The 23157-nt window shown below is 43.9% G+C and overlaps 1 protein-coding gene across 2 annotated transcripts in view; it reads left to right on the top strand.

Moving 5' to 3' along the window:
* Window positions 1-23157, top strand: part of Lgr5 (leucine rich repeat containing G protein coupled receptor 5) — a 134814-nt gene that overhangs the window by 91101 nt on the left and 20556 nt on the right. For both annotated transcript variants that reach the window (XM_063263222.1, NM_001106784.1), the window contains exons 4-6: window positions 1149-1220; window positions 17735-17950; window positions 20665-20736. In XM_063263222.1, the coding sequence (XP_063119292.1) occupies window positions 1149-1220; window positions 17735-17950; window positions 20665-20736 (360 nt within the window). The remainder of the gene's footprint in view (window positions 1-1148; window positions 1221-17734; window positions 17951-20664; window positions 20737-23157) is intronic.

Raw genomic sequence — 23157 nt, 5'->3', positions numbered from 1 at the left:
CAGTAAGAACAAAGAGGACAGTGGCGTTTGTTGGCTGGTGCTGTCTTACATAAGGAATCTTACTGTGATCTCTTACATTTAATATTTAAGATTATTGCCTTTGAACACACTGACCCCAAGATAAGTAAGCTGTCTGGTTCTGTCATGCGAAATACTTAACCCAATGAGATGCCAAATGAGGCTATCCTCCAAAAAGTTCATCTTGTGGTATAAGCCCTTTAGTCAAGGAAGGGCTCCATCCTCCTACCTCCCAGTCCCAAACCAAAACCATAAGGTGATGGACAAAGGTAGCCATAGAAAAGTCACAGAGAGCCATAGCTCTCCCATTCAACACAGACCTACAATGCAGCCTTGGTAGGCAGCATGATGTCTGTGCATGGGACACTTAAACAAAAAGAACATCCAAGGTCATCAATTGTCACCAGGCCCCACTCAACAAATTGACAAGTTACAACATCTCTGACCTACTCATCTGTCCTCATTTAGCCTTGCTGATCAAAAATTAGAGAAAAAGACAAAAATATAAGCAAAGATGTATGCTTAGAGGACACATCTGAGGACACATCTGTTCTTGAGGCCGTATGAAATAGTGACTGTTTTAAAAATAGGAAAGAAGTTAGGAAAATACAAAATCACACCCGGCCTCTAACAAAAGCAGTTCCTATTCTTGTTGTACAAGCGATAGAATGGAGCTATGCGCCCACGCCCCTGCTTAGGACGTGTTAGACTGTTTGTGCACCATGCATTCAGTAAGGAGGGCACGTGAAAGAAACCAACAGTCACTTGCGAGAGTTTTCCGTCTTAACTACACTCTGCAGTGCTAGAAACCCTTTAACCACTTTGTCTCCCACTCAAGCATCTTGAACAAAGACAGAATTTCCTAATTAACTCACTGAGGACTCAAGGATAACCTGCTCTTGTTCTGTCATTTGAAGGTAACTGGCAAGAGAGGAGGGCTTAACTGATAGCTGGCAGTTTTGCCGAATTTGTTTATTTATTATTTGCCCTCCCCCTAGGGAGTTAACGTCCCCCCAAACCTGACAGGAGTGCTGCTCTGATGTTCTTGAGGCGCCTGGGACAGCATCTGCTGCTGCCCTGTTAGGGACAAGCGATTGTTAACTTTCTTTTGTTGTTGTTTTCACGGACAGCATGCTGCAGAATAACCAGCTGAGACAGGTTCCGGAGGAAGCGCTACAGAACCTGAGAAGCCTTCAGTCCCTGTAAGTACAGCCGCAGCCACAAATCATGAATCTCGATCTGAGAAGGGAAACGTCCTGCTTGATCCATGGACCTGAAGTCTTAGCCCTAGAGTTTGGGGGTTCCAGGCAGATATTTAATTACATCCTCAGCCAAAAGCCTCCTATGTGTTGGTGTTTCAGGAGCAAACATTCCTGTCCACGTGCCCATTAATATTTTTTTTCTAAATTCTAATGATAAAAAAATGATGCTTACCTTTTACCTAGAAAATTGGAATGGACAACCTGATACTTTGGCTTCTTTAATTTGTTTTATCTTTAAGCTGTCTGAGCTTCTTTGTAATCCAACTTTACTTAGCAAAAGAAATACAAGGGCTTTAAACTCTGTGTTATCCATCAAGGACCCTCAAATTAGGAAATGAAGAGCTACCATGTGTCCTGACGCATAGCTACTGCACAAACCACGAGCTGCCCATCACTGCACACATAGATAATCACAAACAGGTCCCACAGGCCTCATATACATAGACTCCTAGACCTCACACAGACACACACCAACACACACACACATACACGCACTACAGCGGTGTGGAAGTCTTTTGCTCGGAGCACACCTTTCCCTCAGAGATTTCCATCCCTGCACCCACATAAACAAATAAGTAATCCCCCTCCCATGAGGAGCATTCATACCAGCTAGATGTTTGGGAACTTGGGTTGGAAGTAATTGTACTCAATCACGACTTGGCAAGTCTCTGCCACAACTGTTGTGTTAGTAAACCATCGTCTCATCAGAATGTAGGAATGATTCCAATCCGTTGCATGATTTCTGATACACATGTGTGTCAAGTACTCCCTAATTATACTTACACTGGAGGTCCTCATCTGTCAAACAAAGTGCTGCCTTCTGGTCCTGACTGATGAGGGAGATAAAGGCACGAACAGAGCGAGTGAGTACTGCAGACTCTAGCCGGAAAATAGAAAAAACATCTCCGTGAGGAATCCATCAGTTAATAATTACACACGGCTTGCTTGATGCTTTTTCTACGGCGGTAACGAGAGAAGGGGGTGTGAGATCTGAAGATGAGACCTTCATCCTTTGATCTTCCTTTTTAATGAAAGAAAATCTGGGCTTGGGGTCAGTTCATGCTTTTTATTCTAGTCAAACAAAGTGACTTCCCAGATTTTCGGCAGCCTATAGATAAACAAGCACACAAGGGGCTCTTTGTGGCTGGGGATGGGGCTGTTGCATTTCCAGCCACTCCTCAGTGACAGGACGGTGTCACTCTTCTTTTGTGGAGCTAGCTTTACCTGAAGGACACAGGCAGAGGGAAGCCAACTGCCTCCAGTAGGGCTGTGAGGGGGGTGGGGATCTGGTGGCTGAATGGAAATTGAGACACTGACACTGCCCAATAGGGACTTTAAACAGCTGCAAGGCAGGCAGTAGATACTGGGATAAGAGCTTGTAACTGAAATCCCCCATTGGCTGAAAGATCACAAACAGAGGGGAACTCTTTGAGAAAGAGAAAACCATGACCCTTTTCTTCACTTCGGTTGGGCGGTGCTCTCTGATAAAGGTGTTCAGATTTAGTTTCTGACCCGGCTAGATATTTACTGTTCACCAGGTGTCTCCCGGTTTCTGGTTCACAAAAGGAATTTCTTTCTGAAACCTTATAAACACATAAGTACACGTTCCCTATGGAAGAAGCCAAGGGTTAACTTTCCAGGATGACATCACATCCGAAGCGAAGTGTCTAGACAGGTTCTCAGCCCCTGGCGCACCACTGCTTTGTGTCAGCTGGGTTATGTGACAAATGGTCACCAGGTCCCTTTTGCTCAGAGCTCAGTCAGTTGGAGCTATGAGGCAGGGGCAGTGTGTGTATGCTGGTGTGCTTTTTTGTCACTGGTAATTGTTTGTACTTCTTTGGTGCAACAGATAGGATTCGCTCACAAAAGATTCGCAAGCACAACTTAACCACCAACTCCCCAGACCACACGGCATCGAATGACGGTGCCCCCTGCCCTTGTTTGGAGGTCTTGGGAACAGCAAACTCCATTCAAGTTGTGTTGTTATCTTGTGCTTAATGTGGTAAATAGTCTTTCTCATACTTCTATCAAGCAGCTCCAAAATGGAAAGGCCTTGTGGTCGTCCCATTTCTTATCTGTTTCCGTTCTGAATCCAGGCTGTTCATCTGGGATGCAAGGACATCCACTTTGTGCTGCTTCACTATCAGTAAGAGCAGGGGTTGGGGTAAGAGTCCATCTTCTCTGCTGCGCCAACACTAGGAAGTCTCCCTACCAAGTCATAGCCTCTTCTTGGACCTGAGTCAACACTTAGATTATTATCACTTGGCCCTGTTAATATATGGTAGTTCTAATTATTCTACTCTCTTCAATTAACCCCCATTTTCCCAACCCCCAAACACACACACACACACACACACACACACACTCACACACACACACACACACACACACACACGTTGTGAGAGAGAAAGAAAGGAAGAAAGAAAGAAGGAAAGATTGACTTTCTTTGTGTTTTATATTAAGAGGCAGTCCTCTGAACATTGCATTCATTGCACGTGTCTCCCCACCAGAGAGGCTTTTCAATGCTCGTGATAAATTATTGTCCAGAGAGTCGAGGCACCTAGCTACACCCCAGAACAATGCAAACTAGAATCTCTGAGTATTGCTGTGATTAATGCCTGTCAAGAAGCAACCTAGGGTGGGGTAGATGTGGGGGGGGGTGTTTACTTTGGCTTACAGTCTGAGGGAATCTAAAAACAGTCCACTGTGGCAGAGAGGACATGGTGACATGAATGGGAGGCATCTGATCACATTGCTTTCATAATGGGAAGCAAAGAGAAAACAGGAAGTGGAGCCAAGGTATAAAATCTCCAAGCCCCAACCCCAGTAACCCACTTCTTCCTGCAAAACTCCACCTACTAAAGGTTCCACAACCTTCCCAAACAGTGCCATCATCTAAGGACCCCGTGTTCAAACCCAAGAGCCTCTGCCTGACATCCCCCCCCCAAACCACAGCCCTGGAGCAGGTTCTATGCATTGGTGTTTCCTAATAGCCTTCTTGTATATATAAGTATTTCTTAAAGTAAAAGCTTGGAAATTGCATGTTCTGCAGGTGGTATTTATCCCCTTAGGTGATACGAAAACCTTTCTGAATTCTTTTCAAGCCTGAAAACAAAAATCACAAAATCCATACTTTGTAGTCCAATACAAGGCTAATGATATAGGTACGATATAAAAGTAAAGCATTGCCTCGTGTTTAATTGGAGACAGTTCCCCTCTCTGCCTGCTCACTCTACTGACTGCCTTGGGCAAATGAAGTTGAAATGTCATATGCCATACTGCCCAGATTTTCAAATGTGATACCTAGAACAGTCACGTCAGCACCACCTTCATTTCAGAGAGCCTTGGGGCCTGGCTCAGTGTTATTTAATGAGAATTTTTATTTTAGCAAAACTCTAGAGGATTCGTATACAAAATATGCTTGGAATTAAAGTGTCCAGGGCTCTTCTACCCTAGCAAATGATCGACACACCCGAAAAAAGGTTGAGAAGCAGCAAAACCCACCATTCGTAGTCTTTGTTCCACCCACCTATACTTGGCTTCTCGGAGGAAGCTTAAGAACTTGATCTATTGCAACTGGTAATGTTATTGGGAGGACGAGACAGATTGTTCTCAAGTTTCAAGGGTTCTAATTCTCCACTTGTTCCCCATAAACAAAAACTGGTTTGTTCCTAACGAAATGACATAGGTACATTTGTGTTCTTTTAACTGTCTCCTGATGCTTACAAACTGCTCGGCTGAAGCGAAAGGGCCAGAGGCCAGCGGCACAGAGCACACTCCTGGGTGATGTGCATTGACTTCTGACGTGGCAGCAACTGCCCAGACACCGAGTGTACTTTTGTAATGCAATCAAATGTAACTTAATTTCCTTTCCGTATTTTTGGAAGGGAATAGAAATGTAATCAGAATTCATAGTGAGTTGTACTTCACTCGGAAACTTTTGGCATTGTAGACGTCTGAGGGCCAGGGTTGAGTTCCAAGCCTCACTCTCCCGTGCCTCCACCTTTAGTAGTAGTTAAGAAATCAATCTATGTGTAAAGACTCCCTCATTTGTGACAGCCAGTAAACAGATTTCAAATATCTCAAAGCTACACATGCAGTTTATGCTGGCCGAGGAAAATTAGTCCTTCATATTTGTCCAAGTAGTCAAGTGACTATTTGAAACCCAGGTTTTAAATCCAAATCCTCATTAGCAAAGCTAATTGTGTAAAATGTGCATCACAGAGATGATAAGTTGCTAAATCGAAAATGAAAGAAGAATCAAGCATATCTTTTTTAATTGTCTCTAGTTTCTAATTAGCTAATGTTCACCTGCAGGGTGTAAGAGTCTATGTAAAACCCAAGCAGAATGTACACTTCCCATCTGAAGCATAACCTGACTACAGGGATCAAATCCAGGGCTACAATTTACACCCCAGGGCCATGTAAAACATCCATCAGTGACTTCATCCAGACTCTTCATAACTTGTTTCTGCTTATAGCTGTTTTTAAAAGAGACAATATCCTAGATGAGCCAGGGAGGAGGAAGAGGCGGGGCACAGTTCTGAGCCAAGTTAGGGCGAGCCAGGGACAGCAGCATGTTCCCCCATTGACACTTAGAAGCCTATTGAGTTTCAGAGCCTGGATATAGAATGGGAAGGAAGTAACAAAAGACAAGGAAGTGTGACCAGACAAAAAGAATACAAGAAAACCTAGAGCGTAATGTTATAGAATCAAAGGGGCTAAAAATAAAGTGCCTTTAGTACCAGTGACATTATTCCTTCCGTTAAAATAGTTAAAGAAATCATGAGCTCACACAACAACAACAAAATATATACTGTTTCTATCCCCCACCCGAAAGATGTCAACATACGGGATGGAGGTGGACTCAGAAGGGAAGCTCGAGAGGCTGGAGACTCTGTTGGACTACGAGGTTCATTTCATGAAAGCAAATGCAAATCAGCATCCAGTGAATCCCCACAAGAAAGAAAAAGCGGTTATTTTTCTCTGCTCCCCTCAGTTTGAACATGAAGAGGAAGCGGTTTTCAGAGGAAAAGCTCTTCCTACATAATATTTGCAAGAAGAGAAGCTAACATGGGAGCATAGTCATGGATAGGGACTAACATGAATTGTTTATTTTAAAAAAGGAGAGGATCCTGGGCCAGGCCATCTGCAGGGCTGTGGGAGTCCTTTAACAGCAGTTCCGCCAGAAAGGTAAGGATGTTAGGAAACATGGGCGTTAGGAAATCAGAAGTCAAATAAGCCTTTTAAAGCAGAGCGGACTCTTTGGGAAAGTTAACTGAGTAACAGTTTTGGAAGGTGAGCTGTGAGTCAGAGAGACCTGTTTCCAGATAGATGGGCTATGTGGTGAAATCGGAGCCTGATGTAGATGTCTCCTGAGAGGCTCTGCCAGAGCCTGATATGGGTGAGGATGCTTGCAGCTAACTATCGGACTGAGCATGGGGACCCCAGTGAAGGAGTTAGAGAAAGGACTGAAGGAGCTGAAGGGGTTTGCAACTCCATAGGAAGAACAACAATATCAACCAACCAGACTGCCCAGAGCTCCCAGGGACTAAACCACCAACCTAAGAGTACACATGGACAGACCCATGGCTCCAGCTGCATATGTGGCAGAGGATGGCTTTGTCTGACATTAACAGGAAGAAAAGCCCTTGGTCTTGCCAAGGCTCGATCCCCCCACAGTGTAGGAAAATTTCAGGGTGTTGAGGTGGGAGTGTGTGGGTGGGAGGGGGAGCATCTTTATAGAAGCAAGGGGAGAGGGAATGAGATCTTCCAAAAGGAGATTAATATTTGAAATGTAAATACATAAACTATCCAATAAAAAATAAAAAAAATAGCGGGAGAAAATAGGGAAAGCGAAGAGACTTGTCACCATGGTGATGAAAGAAGGCAATGTTGTCCCCATCCTCACGGGTTAGGTACTAGCATATTAGGTACCCTTTCTTTGTGAGGAGAAAACAAAACTATCAGACTATTGACCTTTCCACAGTTTAACAGCTTTGGGGGGGGACTCAAGATGGAGATGTGTTTGAGAGAACTCTAGTCTGCCAGAACCCCAAAATCTGTCCATTTCACTCCCCTTGTTCCATACCTCCCTACCTGCAGGAAAGGGTCACTGGTCAGAGAGAAGCAACAGGCTGGCTAGAAACACACACAGGGCAGAAACATGACCGAGAACCTTCACACAAAGCAGTGGAAGTTGTGATGCTGCCAGAGAGGAATAAGTGGATTGAAGAAGAAAAAGGGATACTATTAAAATATGAGCCTGCCAGCCCTTGTTAGGGTTTCTCTGGCATTTGGTTATCTGATCCCTCGTGCCTATGACGGAGCAATCACTTCTCTCCAGATGAGAAGACTATGTGTGAGAAACTTGCCTCCCTTCTCAGGGTAGGAGTCATGTAGACAAAAGTTAGAAAAGTAAGGTCCTGATAGCAAGGACTACATAGTCCAACAGCTTGCTGGGAGAGTGGAGAAAACCTATACTATCAAGAAACAGAGAACAAATCAGCAGCTGTGTTGAGGTTTAGTCTTGCTCTCCACTGGAATGCTAAGCGCAAGTGTTGGGGGGGTGTGGGGAAGACCTGGAGTCTGCACGTGATGCTATGGGACCCTGCCCCTAAGTTACTTCTGATTGGTAAATAAAAATGTCAACAGCCAATAACTGGGCAGAAGAGACATAGGCGGGGCTTAGGATTTGGGGGCTTGTGGTCAGAGGAGAACCGGAAGAAGAAGGTGAAAGGAGAGAGACAAGAAGCCACTGCTGATGTACGCAATTATGAACGCAAATTGATCCTGGCAACTGCAGCACTCCTCATTACACACGCCAATGTTCTGGTTTCCTGAATGAAAGACACACACACACCCAGCCTTTGTCATTTGATCTGTCTAAAACAGCTCAATGGCTGGGCCACTTCCTAACTTCCACGTGGTTAATCCACCTCCCTCCTATATTCCCAAGTCATTACTTACTAAAATCTATATTGTGTCTTTGCTGCACTGGACCCAGTCAGGCAGCCCTTTTGGGGCCGCTGTCCCCTGCCTCCTATATGGTGTGTTGTGCACCTTCCCAGGCATGGCATTGCTCCTTTCCTTCTCCCGGGTATGGCGGAACTCCTTACCCCCTCTCCTCTCTCTTGTAGGTCCTTAGTCCAAGAATTCTAAAACCCGCCTCTGTTTCCCCTGCCCAGCCATTGGCTGTCAGCATCTTTATCTACCAATCAGAACCAACTGGGTACAGGATCTCGGAGTATCTTATGTGCAGACACTCACAGCAGTTTAGGGGACACAAATTAACATAAAAATACAAGCAGCTACAAACCACCATGAGTTAGGTGAGTCATGAAAACATGGCCCTGTAGGCTGGCGAACTGGAGTTCAGAGCACCCCAAATAAAACATAGTAAGTAATAACGTGGAGTTCTGGATAGGAAAGTAGATTCTAATGGCATAGAAGGTAGGTATCTGTCCAGCTCTCTTGTGTTTAAGGCTTATTGTAAATATAAAGGTTGTGCGTGCCTTTTATCCAGGAACTGAAGGATCAAAGTGGAGTAGAAACCCCAGGGGGAATTTAAAAATTTCTACAACAGGCTGAAGGGATCCCTGAGGAAGAGAAAAGTATCAAGGCAATCTTTAAAAAGTCATGTTAGTGGGGGCTGGAGAGATGGCTCAGTGGTTAAGAGCACTGACTGCTCTTCCGGAGGTCCTGAGTTCAAATCCCAGCAACCACATGTGGCTCACAGCCATCTGTAATGGGGTCTGATGTCCTCTTCTGGTGTATCTGAGGACAGCAGCAGTATACTTACTTATATATAATAAATAAATAAATAAATAAATCTTTTTTAAAATATTAAGTCATGCTAGGGCCAGACTCTATGAAGTGTAGCTGGGGTACATGAAGGGTAAGTAAATATCAGGCATATTACAAGATGGAACCCCACAGGGAGGTCTTAAGAAGAGAGGGATCTGATCAGAGCTGCATTATTGAAGAAGTCAGACTGGAGAAAGGAACCCTTTATCAGAATAGATGCTGGAGACCAAAAAAGGAAGATGGACTTGAGAAACACCTAGAGAATGAAGTTTCCAAAACTTCAAAGAACAAGCAAGCCAGGCTTGGTGGCATAGACCTTTACTACCAGCACCCAGGAGGCAAATCTCTGTGAGTTTGAGGCCAGTCTGGTCTACATAGTGAGTTCCAAAATAGCCAAGACCACATAGTGAGACCCTTCTCAAGAGAGGAGGAGGAGAAAGAAGAAGAGGAAGAAAAGGAAGAGGAAGCAAAGAGGAGGAGTATCTTCAGTGATCTCTTGATGTCTAGTTTCTCTGACAGTTTGCTGATGGGGTAGCCACTGGGATGAGTACCCCTGTAGGATGAGGAAAGGGGACAGATCAGGATTCCTGCCTTGTGCTTAGGAGAAAGAACTAAATAGACATGACATGTAGTTTGAATTCCGGAGCTACACTTTAGTGGAGTTGGAGTAAAGCCTACCTCCTACTGTGCACTTCTCTTCCCTGAACACTTCATGATAAGAACCTGTCTTACTACTGCTTTTGAAATGTCTCAAAAAGGTTATAACCAGGAGACACAAAGACAGCCTTCTGGTATTCTTTATTAAAATGAACCGAAGGCCCAGACTCTAAGTTGTATCATAGACAGCTGCTCTGGGTTCCCTACTTTGGCTCTAAGCTGCATTTACTCATCTCCCTAGCTCCAGGTCCTACTCTATGTACGGCTTTCCCCACACATCTTCCCTGGATTTAGTTGAGTCAATGGTCTCTACAGAGACGGTGGGATTGACCTATTTACCAGGTTTCCCTGCTCTGTTAGTTCAGGACTCAGCACTTCGAGAGTAGGGATGGAGGAAAAGCCTGCCGATCAGAAGAATGATAAAAGTGGGATAGGCATGGAGACTCTTCTAAACACAAGAGATGGTCATGAACACAAATCCTAGAATTACTGTGGGAAAGAGATAGAAAAAAAACCATTTAACTAGATCAGAGGAATAAGAGAAAGGTTCAAACAGATACGGTAGATAGTGGGCCTTGAATGTCAGAACGGAGGCGGGGGTTAGATTCGAAAGGAATGGCAATTTGGAAGAACCCTAGATTCCTACCAAGGGGATGATATAAAGGCCAATTTCAGAGAGATTAATCTGGCAGCAGTCTGCAGGATTAATTGAAAAGATAAGAGATCAAAGGCAAAAGGGGCCAACTCAGAAGCCATGACTGCAATGCAGGTGTGAAACAATAAGACTTAGCCCGGGAGTCAACCCAGAGATGAAGATAAACAGACAGAACTTACTGAGGAGGCCGAAAGGCAGTGGCAGGTCCAAACCCAGACTCGAGGTTTCAAATCCTGGTGGTTGGTACCTGGGAGACTAATGGGTCCCTGGCACAAAAAGAGAGCCTTTGTTTCCTGTGGAGAGAAATGAAACTGAAGACGTGACTGCCCTCGTTATTTTTGTTGTAGCCGTCTCCTTGTCACAAAACACACAGCAGCGTTGATCTCTAAAACAAACAAGCAAAAAAGGATCAACATAATGAACTGTGCACCCGAAATCTCCTCTTCATCGGGGTTGGGGCACAGCTCGGTGACAGAGCCCCTACCTCTCACCACGTGGGAAGCTTAAGCTCTATATTCACCAATGCTGGCCCAGATGCCGGAGAAATAGAGACTTAGAGACTCCAGCTACTTTTTATCCAGCTCCAATTCTTGTCAGCAATGGACAAGAATTAATTATGGCATTTCCAGGAACCTGCAGACTCTTTTCAACAAGAGAGAGGGAAAAAGGGATCATCACCGTTTCAGACATATCTGAAGCAATGGTTCTCCTTCAGGGGGGCCGCGCCAGTTTGACAAGTGAATTAGGTGGGGAAGGGAAGACAGAAGCAGAAACTTGCCATCTACATTCCCATGCATCTACTTCCCACTGCAGCCTTTCCGTGAACCCCACACCTGTCTTCATAAGATCTGGGTGTCTCATCAGTATGGGAAATGTATTAAAAGATGGAACCCTGACATTATGGCCAATCCACTTAATAAAATGAACAGCAACGGTGAAAATGATTCCAATAATATAAAGAATGTATTTCATTATGTATTACTCTATTTATACAGACGACCGTCCATCCTGATGGCACCAGGATAATGACCTTGTGTTAAATCAATGATTAAATTCAATGGCGATCATCCACTGATTTCAGGACAGAAGGGTCAAAACAATAAAACAACCATAACACAGAATTTGTGCATTTTGTTGAACTTCATTTGAAAATGAATTTACAGTCAGGTGGCTTTCATTTTATTAGACAAGTAAAGTGGTCATCAAGAACGACTTCACTTTTACCAGTTTACCAGTGACCCAGACAGAACATTGTGGCTTCCTAACTATTCATGCTTTCCTCAAAATGCTCTCATGTTTTTTTTTAATGTTTCTACTATACAAGAGTGGCAGGTCATATCTTTAAATTTTATGAGGAAAGAAAAATGCTATTCTGTGAAAAGCCGGTCATGAAAATGCCATGTTCCGTAATCCTGTTTATTATCAGGTCCCCACAAGCTGCACAGTACAGCTGCAGCCGTCGTCACACTTGGGCCCTTCTTTCCTCTCAGCCATCTATGTTAATAATTGACACTGTTATGGTCATCTTGGTACGGAATTAGCCAAGATCAATGACTTATCTTGTGACTAACGCTTTCTTCCTTGTAGTTAATGGCTCATCAAAGACATTCTCAAACAAAGATAGAAGCTTATGGGATATGTTGGCAAGGTGTCATATAGAAGATAGATAAAGAACCATTTTCAAGAGTAACAGCAACAGTGATCTCACAGCACCTCTAATCCCTACAACAATGCTGCTTGTAAAGCAAGGGCTCCTTTCCGGAGAATAGAACAGATTCACGAAATGTTTCCCTTGAGAGGAAACTTGCAGTTAATGCCTTATGCATCAAAGCATTATGATTAAAACTTCACACAAGGGGGGGGGGGTGTTCTTATCACTCCTGGTAAGAAAGTGCTAACACTTTGCTTGGTGTTTTGTAGCTTTGCTCCGTAGAAACAAGCTATTGCAGCATTGCGGTCAACGTGTGTGTGTGTAATTCTACTCTGTTTTCATTTTACGTAGAGTGGCATTCCTTCTTGCTCTCACATGATCTCTATCAGCCCAGTCCTCCAGACCAGAAAGCTGACTCGCCACAGCTTTGTTGCTTCCCTTTCTAGCGACAGTGACTTAACAGCACCCCTAGATCAAGCCCTTCCTCTCCCTTTCCACATCTCTTCCAGCCATTCAGCTCTCTCAAGAGGTTGACTACAATTACCTCCATGTTTTCTTCTGTTGGTTCCTCTAACACATTGCTATCAGAGTGGACATTCTACAATACTTCCACATGTCCGGAGGTCTGATCAGTCTAAAGAAATGTTTGTATATGACCTTGAAGATTTCTTAGAGAGGATGGCACGTTTCTCATAGGCAGATGGTCCAGACGTCTTCTGAAAGCTAAGCTATCCAGACTCAACGCTCTTGAAACCTGTCAGGGTGAACTGGGTGATCTTGACCATGTAGGAATAAGGGAAGGCAACACAAGAGACTGCCCATTGGGCTGCCTCGCTTAAACAGCAGAATCTCATTGGAAGGCTTTCTGTAATAGACAACAACGCACAGAGCACAACTACCAAAGGCCATACCAAGGGATGTGTGAGGAGTAAGAATCTCCAGTTCGGTTCATCCATGGGACAAAAGCATGGTGTTCACCTGGAGAGAGATGTGGAATCACAACGGATTGAGGAATTGCAAGAAAATGGACTTCTACAGGGAGAAAGATGACACTGCTCACAAGTCTAAAGACTACCCTCAGATATCTACACTTACTGGCTTCCAAAACAGTGCCATTTAATTCTCATAGTAATTCTGTGACATATTGTGATTCTGCTGTATCAGTGAAAACTTATCCAAAGACATATAAATCAATACGTTCCAAGATTTCAGAATTGATAAGGGACAGGATCTTGACTTAAATTTGTTGGTGACTTGCTTGGTTGGTGGACTGTTGTAGTTGATCACTTGGTAGTTGTTGGCTGGCTGGCTGGCTGGCTGGCTAGTTGTTTGTTTGTTTTTTACATTTTTTTGGTTTGTTTGGTTGGTTGGTTAGTTGGTAGGTTGGGTGGGTGGGTGGCTAGTTGGTTGTTTGGTTATTTTTTTTTTTTTTTTGGTTTGTTTGTTTGGTTGGTCCATTGGTTGGCTAGTTGTTTTTCATGATGTTAGCAGTGGAACTGAGGGTCATAGGCAAGCAAGGCAAGCACCCTACCACTGAACTGTATCCTGGCTCTTAGCTTAGCTTTGCTTACTCTTCTAATTTGGTATCCTTTCCCATTTCCCATGTGGCCATTGTTGTCAGTGATGAAAGATGTGGGAGTTAAAGACACTGGAGATGAGTCAGCAGTTTAAGAGTGTGTGCCCATTCCAGTGGTCTTGAGTTCAAATCACCATGTAAAGCGGCTCACAACTGCCTGTAGCTTCAGCTCCATGGAAGCCAAAGTTGCTTTCTGGCTGCCCTTTGCACTCACACACATATGGCATTCATACACACACACACACACACACACACACACACACACACACATTCTCTCTCACACAGAGACACACTCTCTTTCTCACACACACATACACAAACTCACACACTTGCTCTCTCTCTCTCACTCTTACACATACACACACACACATACCTCTCTCACACACACAGACACACAAACACTCTCTCACATACACACACATTCACTCTCGCTCTCTCTCTCACACACATTCTCACACACACACAGACACACACTCGTTCTTGCTCGCTTTCTCTCACTCACGTACACACTTGCTCTCACTTTCTCACACTCACACACACACATTCTCTCATACACAGACACTTACACACTCTCTCACACACACATACATACACACACTCACAAACAGACACATACTCTCTCACACACAAACACAAACTCGCTCTCACTTTCACTCATACATACACACTCTCATACACATACATACACACTCACTCTCACTTTCTCTCTCTCTCTCTCTCTCTCACACACACACACATTTAAAATTTTTAAATAAGTGGTGTAAAATCTACAATCTCATCAGAAGCAATGACATATAAAGAGCATTAAGTAGATGCCACTTCCCATACCACAGCCTTTCAGACTGTATGTCAAGACTGTAATAAGGAATCTTTTATCTGAGCTGGAAGCAAGGACATTTCTCCTGTTTTTTGAATAGCTCACTTTGCTATGCCGAATATGGGTTCCGTGCTACCCCTTATACATTTTGATGGGTGCATCAAATCATTGCTAGAACTTTCTCTGAGAATGTACCATCAGTTACACATCAACACTTGTCCTATGCCTCTGAAATGAAGATGTTGTATTCAGTGATATATTATTAACAAAACATGACCTTATCATATGTATGTGTGTATGGTCATATAGATATAGATATACATGAGCAGATAGATCAATATTATTACTAAAGTCTGAAAAGAAGGGGCCAATGATATGGCTCAGAGGAAAAAGGTGCTTGCTGCCAAGACTGATGACCCACCCATTTGATCACCAGAATCCACAGGACATAAATAGAGAACTGACTGTCCCCATGAGTAAAGGTGCACATGTCTGCAGGTGCGTGTGCCACTGTGCACACAGAGGAAGTCAGATGGGAGCTTTGGATATTTTGGAGCTGAAGTCAGAGGCCAGGTCTTCGCAGGATGAGCACATGATTAGATGGACGCTGAGATGTGAACTCTGGTCCTCATGATCTCATGGCAAGAGTCTTCACCACCGACATATCTCACCAGCTCCGGTGTGTAGACTTTCCTTCTTGCACTGTACAGAAGCCTTCTATTTCTCTGCTCAAATGTCACATTTTCCGGGCATGTAAATTAAAAATGTCCACTTACCTGAAAAGGCCGGCCTGGCACAGTATGACTCCTCTGCTGACTAAGTAGGTAAACTCATGCCCTGCCCGGCTTAACCTTGTTATGTAAGGATCACCTGTAAAGTGAGTAGATAATCAATTCCATACTCCAATTTAGCCTTGGGAGCGTTTAAAATTAAATCAGATGTCAGAGAATGGACATGACAGTTGTCAGGGCTCTGGGGGTTGATGGCAGGAACTGGGGAAGACCGGTTGAAAGACACCAATCCTTAGCATGCATAAGTTATGGTGATCTAGTGTATTGCATTATAGTTCTGATCCATGTAGTACTGTGACTACAATTAATAACAATGAATGCTTGAAATTTACTAGGAGAGTGCACCTTAAAATCGCACCCCACGAAAAGCATGTATGAAAAGAAATAAACATGTTAGCAGGATTTATTTAATCACTTTACATTATATACATGTAATAAACCATCACACTTTTATATTTGTAAATACATAGGTTTTTATTTGTTGATTTTCCTACTTTACTAAAGTAGGGAAGGGAAAACTGAAGCAGACAGTGCTTTTAAGTGTAAACAATAAACTTGTATCTGAATGAATGAAGCTGGGATCTCAGGCAGACTCTGACTCGGAAACACTGCCTTTAAGAGCACTGTCTGTCGCCGGAGATTCCTTATATTTTACTGGTGTATATTAATTTATAAAGTAATGGGTTTTATCATGACATTTTCATCCATGCATTGAGGGGAACTTATCCATACCCATGCCCAAGACACTCTTTTATAGGGAGTTCCTAACTACTCATTTCAGACAGAAATTTGTTTAATAGTATGGCCAGATTTTAATCTTTCATCTGAGGGGGTTTGGGGGGAAGGGTATGGTCCCTAGAGGAGCCTGGCCCAAAGAACGGATGTTGTCACCTAGGAGACTGGTGTCAGGTCATTCCTTGCTGGTCACAACTTAAAATATCAAAGGAGAAAGCCCATGATTCCATGCTGACGGACCTGTTTGTAGAGTTCCTCAACATTGCACCGAACTTTGAGGTTTGTCGTTTGCAAGGCTTTTTAGGAGTGATTTGCAGTGTCGACGCCCTAAGCAACTAGGATAGAAAGATGGACCTGGGCGTGCCCTGTGCATCAGAGGCCCAGGAAGCTTGGTGAGGTACAACTGAGAAGCTACAGTTCAGGCAGTACTTACTCCCCGGTTAAATATGGACTTCTAGCCAAATGAAACCAATTGCCTCCTCGCCCCTGATGAAGTTGTACTGTACTCTAGCACGGGCAGATTGCTGAAGAAAGCGGCTGAGGCTATGATGGATTTCCCCCAAGCACTTACAGCTCATTTGTTGACTGAACCCTGCCGTGTCAGGAGACCCTGTCTCAGCTCCTACAATTATGGCTGGTCTGCCGGAAACACGCATAGGTATTGGCAAAGACGGACAAACCATAACGTTTGTTCCAAGTGACCTTACCTGAACTATTACTGTAGCTTGGCTCAGGGCCCATCGGAGGTCACCTGTCCCGTTGATGGGATAGAAGTAGGAACCGGGGGATGACTAGAATGATGTCTCACGACTTTCTAAACCTAATATACGAGCTGCATAAAATGCAGCTCTTTAAGTTTTTTTTTTTAATTCTAGTTTTCAAAATGCAAGCAAATGTAGTCTTATAAAACGTGAGTGATAACAGCTATAGGAGCATATCTGATTGACGGTGACTCAGTTGTTCATATTCCTCGCCAAAAAATAAAAAAAAAAATCTCAAACTTGTCATTTCCACAAGGAACATTAGCTCACTTTAATTACAACCACCATTTATCTTGAATTTATGACAAAATAAATAAATGTCCTACACTCCCTCTGCAGACTCAGAGGCTACAGCGGTTTATTAGCCAGCCCTATTTTTAGAACTGTTTCCCATTTAAAAACAAAACAAAAGAAAGGAAGGAAATAAAAGAAACGTAAAGTGAGAAAAGAAAGCAAGAGTTACGAAGCTGCTAATTTTATTATTCTAAACTGTCGGTGAAACAAACATCTGCCCAAGGCAAAGGGTTAGGCTAGGTGAGGCAGCCAGCAGTTTCGAAGTTCTTCCCACGTTACTGATTCTTTTCAAATCGTGAAGCAATCTTTTCCTAGCACTTAGGAACAACCCAGTAGATTGCCTTCGACTATGCTCCAAACAGTCTGGGATCGCAAAGCCATTCATTTGGCTTGGTATGGGAATGAGGTGAGAGAATGTCTACATTAGACTGTCGGAAGGGGATGCAATTTTACACCTCAGAGAGGCCACTTCCGACGCATGAAAGCATGGTACCCACGAGCCTGGAAGAGAGTCAGAACACCTCAAGGGGAGGGGGACGGGGAAAAGGGGGCGGTGGTCTTAAGGATGAGTGAAGAGGGCTGACCAGAAGAGAAAAACGGTCCGGTTTACCTGGGGCCTGGAGCTCCCCAGACTGATTTGCTCTTCCAGCTGAGTCTGTCCGTACTCTGCCTAAGCCTTGCTGTTTCCCATTCTGACGTGCTTTGTTCCAGGCGCTTGGATGCCAACCACATCAGCTACGTGCCACCCAGCTGTTTCAGTGGTCTGCACTCCCTGAGGCACCTGTGGCTAGATGACAACGCTCTCACAGATGTCCCTGTCCAGGCTTTCAGAAGTTTATCAGCCCTGCAAGCCATGACCTTGGCCCTGAACAAAATACACCACATAGCAGACCATGCCTTTGGAAACCTCTCCAGCCTCGTGGTTCTGTAAGTTTTTTTCTACCACATTCTAAATCCCCTCTGAACTCTTAGCCTCAAAGTGGTGGACCTCAAAACTTGAATGGAGGGAGGTTAAAGGGAGAGGAAAACTCTGAGACCCTCCTAAATGACATACACTTTCCAATTGTGTGAATGATTTAAAAAACATCTATGGGGCTGGAGAGATGGCTCAGCGGTTAAGAGCACTGACTGCTCTTCCAGAGGTCCTGAGTTCAATTCCCAGCAACCACATGGTGGCTCACAGCCACCTGTAATGGGATCTGATGCCCTCTTCTGGTGTGCCTGAAGACGGTTACAGTGTACTCATATACTTATATAAATAAATAATTCTCTTTAAAAAAAATCTATGAAATACCGCCCAATTAGTGATAAACAATGCTGGGCATACAAAGATCAAATCATGCCTCATCTTAGCAGAATCTATTGTACATTTTAAAAGAAATCATCACAAAGCTAAAGAAAAATTTACTGAAATATAATATTATATACTAATAAGTTCTAGGGGTGGAACCTGGTATTACAAAATGCTAGCTGAACAAGTGTTAATACTTTGACAGTATACTATGGTCACAGCCTTGACAAGCATTTTCTCTTAATTAAGAAAAAAAACTCCTATCATTGCTAACCTGGGGATATATCCCAATGGCAGACTGTCTAGTGTCAGCGCCTGGGTTTGAGACCTAGTAGTGATAGAAGAAAGAGAGGGAGACAATAGGGAGAAAGAGGAAAGGGAGGCAAAGGGAGAAAGGGAGAGAACGAGAGGGGAGCGTTGACTCTTGACAGCAATTCTGCTTTTCAATAGCTGTTTTCCTCTTTGAGATCTAGATTACTTTTAGTTCGGTTCGGGTTGGGTTTGTGAACCAAGGTTTCATGTAGACTGGCCTTGAACTTGCTGTGCAGTCAAAGATGACCTTAAAGTCCTGATCCTCCTGCCTCCACCACCCCATGTGCATAATAGAACAGCCAACATTTACCCAGTGCTGATCTCTGGATGCAGTTGCGACCTGAAGGACTAAAAGATCACCTTGCCTGCCGATGGGTTAGTCCCTATGATGAATGTCTGGACTTGGGGCCTCACGCATATAATCCTAGGGTTTAGAAGGCTGAGAGGCAAGAAAGAAGGTTGCAGTGAGTTTGAAAGTCAGCCGAAGGTATAGCCAAGCTGGGTGGGCTACAGAGTTAGATCCTTTAAGGGAGGGGAGGAGGGAAGTCGAGAGGGAGGGAGGGAGAGGAAGATTAGCTACTTAAAGGGAAGAAAGGTGTATCTGAGCTTACAATGTCAGCCATTTCCATTTCCTTCCACAGTTAATGGTCTCATTGCTCTGGGCCTGTGGTGGATCAGAGTATCAGGAAGCGTCATGCACCGTACACCAAGGTTGCTCACCTCATAGCAGCTAGGAAACATAAAGAGAGACTGAAAGGGCTGGAGACCCTGTAGCTCCTTCAAGGACAAGGCCCAGTGACCTAGCTTCCTTCCACTAGGCCCCGCCTCATAGGCCCTACCACCGTCTGGTACAACACCACCAGCTGGCTGCCTTACACTTACAGTTCTCGGCCAGCAAACCTTCCTGAGGAATTTAGATGCTTCTGTTGTTCCCTGCCTGCCCGTTGCTGGTTGACTACCTGCAGGGCACTCAGATGAGAATGTGGACCCATTTGTTTTTGGTTCTCTCCATACCCCCTCTCATCCTAGGCATTTAAAAGACATTGGATAAATGTCACGTAGATCTCACCTGAAACCAAAAAATTATTTATTAAAACAAATATCTAAGTCCAGCAAAAAAATAATAAATTCAAGGGGATATTAACAAATCTCTACTCTGGATTCTTTACGTGAATATGGCGTCGCTGACCCTGAAGAAGCTGACTATGGCCTTTGTTTTGTGCTGGGGATTTTTTCCCCCTAGACTAATTGTTTTTTAAAGATTTTTATTTATTTTTTTATTTTATGTATGTGAGTACGCTCTCACTCTCTTCAAACACACCAGAAGAGGGCATTGTATCCGTTACAGATGGTTGTGACCCACCATGTGGTTGCTGGGGATTGAACTCATGACCTCTGGAAGAGCAGTCAGTGCTCCTAACCGCTGAGCCATCTCTCCAGCCCCCTGGACTAATTTTTTCAACCCTGCCTCCCTTAAACCCATTTTCCCCAAAGTCTCTTTGGGAGTTAGCCTCCTTTTCAGTTGTATACACAGCTGTTCTCACTGACTCTGGCAGAAGTGACATATCAACCAAGCCTAAGATGATAATTGTAGGCATTAATAGTTGGTCAAGATTACCAATCCTGGGCAACAGAAGAAGGCTGATCACTGTTCCCTGTAGCTAAAATCCTTTCTTGCTGACCTATAGCTCAATCCTGGGAATGGAGTCCACAGGCGGCCCTCCCTCCGTCCCATGACCTCAGTGATGTTCAGCGTCTCTGTTGAATACTCTATGTCTCCAAGTCACACCGAGCAAACCACACTGTAGTTACAGTGAAAGGGCGAATTATTCACATCACCACACACAGTAGTTATCGTAAACGATATGCCGTAGAATCTCGCCCACTGAAAGCAGCACAGGAGTTAATGTTCATTTCTTACCATCCGTGCATCCTTTACAGGTCTTTGGGTTTAGAAATCCGAACTGCAGTTTCTAGCTTTCCTTGTCCCATCCACCTTCTCTCGACTGTTCCTGACTGCCTGTCTGCTCTCTTCCAGGCATCTCCATAATAATAGAATCCACTCCCTGGGAAAGAAATGCTTTGATGGACTCCACAGCCTGGAGACTTTGTGAGTTGACCTTCTGTTTGTTTCCCTTTTCCCAGTGTTTTCATGAATATTCTGAAGGAATCAAAACAGTCTTAAAGCCAAACGTGATGTTTGGCTTGGTTAATTGCCTCAGCCTTAAACAGATATTTACAGAGGTTTTGTCTTACAGACACACACACACACACACACACACACACACACACACAGAGAGAGAGAGAGAGAGAGAGAGAGAGAGAGAGAGAGAGAGAGAGAGAGAAACAATAAAACTTCAATTCCACTTTAATCTCTTGAGAGTGGCAAATTAGTGGGGATAATTAAAGTTAAATGCAATCTGCTAAGTAAACCATGACTGCTTGCTTAGAAAAGTATATTCTGCACTGAGGAGCACTCCCTCTTGCCAGGAGTGCTGAATTGGGTGTGAGTTGGGTCCTCTGCTGAAGGGAAGCTTCCGACCCCAAGATCCAGCCCCCAAATTAGGAATGAGATTCATACTGAAACAACCCAAGGGACTATGTCATATGGAATATGTGCATGATCACTGATATATACATTGTTTGAATCAGTTTTACAAATACCCTATTAAGCAGCCATTCCTACCCTGCCTTAGATAGTACCACTGAGTTACTTTGCCAGGACAACAAATTTAGCCTGTAGCAGAGGTTCAAAGTTCCACTGGACGCAGTGGCATGTGCCCATGATCTCGAGCTAGTCATAAGGCTAAAGCAGAGTGTCACTTGAGTCCAGAAGTCTGAGCTTCACCTTGGCCAACATAGAAGATCCCTATCTCAGCAAACAACAACAAAAATAGCTCAGACTCTTGTCGGTACTTTTGATAAAATGGAGTCCAGTCAGCCGATCATATCCTAGATCCCAGAACCAAAACAGAGGATATCACAGTCTATCTGGAGCACAAGTTCCCCCTCCCCCTCCCTCTTCCTCCTCCTCGACCTCCTATAGGAGATGGTTTTAAATGCCCTGTTGAGCCATCGACACGCAATAAGGGAGGGCAGCAGGTAGCAAGGAAGGTAGTTGCATGGATATCCTCAAGTCCCTTCCCATTTTACTGCTGAAATACAAAACATTTACTGTATTTCAATATTTCAAGGCCTTGTGGTGATCACAAAACCGTTTTCTATGACCTTGGGAACATGGTTCATTTGCATACAGACTTTAACCACTTACCCACGGTCTATTTAGCTTCTAACTAGTTCTGGATCAACCAGCTTCCTGAGATACCCTCTATTCTGGGTCTTCTTATAACAGATGAAGACCCACAACTCTCCTTCCAGAATGACTTGTCATTGTTCGCTTCTCCAAGGGAGAACTCATCCAGGCATAACCTTGACAGCATAGGACAGTATTTTCTATCAGCCGCTAGGAAAAAGTTACAATGTCTCTCTCGTTAAGTAACACTTTCTCACTGGTATCCACAGAACAATTGGAGAGGAAAAACAAATAAACAAACAAAAAAACAAACAACGAACAAAAAATGAAAAACAAGATCAGCTTTCCTGGGTGTTTCCACAAATGCTTTTCCTGTCCCCAGTCCTGAGTGAAGAACCAACCTTAAAGAAAAATGCTTCTAAGTACCACAAAGCAAAAAGTTTCAGGACAAAAATCTGTACATCTTTCTGTCTGGCCCCACTTTGCCCAGGGCTACAGAGGATCAGTAAATTGGTTATTCCCAACCTCTTCCTTTCGCTGACTAGAAAGCTAAGTAATTTATAAGGGTCCAGTCATCGTTTAATCAAAAAAAAAAAAGACCATCTGGAGAGATTTACAAACAGGAAGAAAATTTATGTCCACAAAAGAAAAGAGTTTCCTGCCTGCAGAACAGCTTAAGAATGGCTTCTGCCAGACAAGTAGGAATCTTGATTCATGTCAAACTCAGCCAAATTACCTTTCTCTTAAAATTAAATAGCAATTCTTGTCTACCGAGGAGGATCTAACCACATCTGATTGCCTTACCAAAAGGGTTTTCTGTGTCATTTGGGAAATCCGCCATACACAGGGACCAGACAGCAGTCCCTTTTCATGTGAAGAGGTAGGTAGAGTAAGCCCATAAACCATGTGTGAGTAATGGGGTTGAAAGCCAGTTGTGTCATTACGGAGAGAGAAATGGATGATTCTGAGGTTCTCTGGCGCTTCTATCACTGTTCGTGAGGGATAATAGCAGGGCTCTGCCTCACAAACCAAGACAAACATCAGATTTCTGAACGAATCGTCCTTTGTGACTCTGGGGAAACTTTAGACTTCACATCCTTGTTAAGAATCCCGTGTATCATATAAACCTTTCCAAATACATGTCTTGTCCTGGACTTCAGGCGGGTGAGACACAGGCTCTCCCTATGAGCCAGGAACAAGGCAGTTCTCATGTCCTGCTTCCTAGGAGGACAAGAACAGGAATGTATCTTAGGACTGAAGAGTGCAAACAGCAGCTGC

This window comes from Rattus norvegicus, chromosome 7 (genome assembly GCF_036323735.1).
Source record: "Rattus norvegicus strain BN/NHsdMcwi chromosome 7, GRCr8, whole genome shotgun sequence".
Lineage (NCBI taxonomy): Eukaryota > Metazoa > Chordata > Mammalia > Rodentia > Muridae > Rattus > Rattus norvegicus.
Note: the sequence above shows the minus strand (reverse complement) of the source record. Positions and strands in the feature narration are given on the sequence as shown.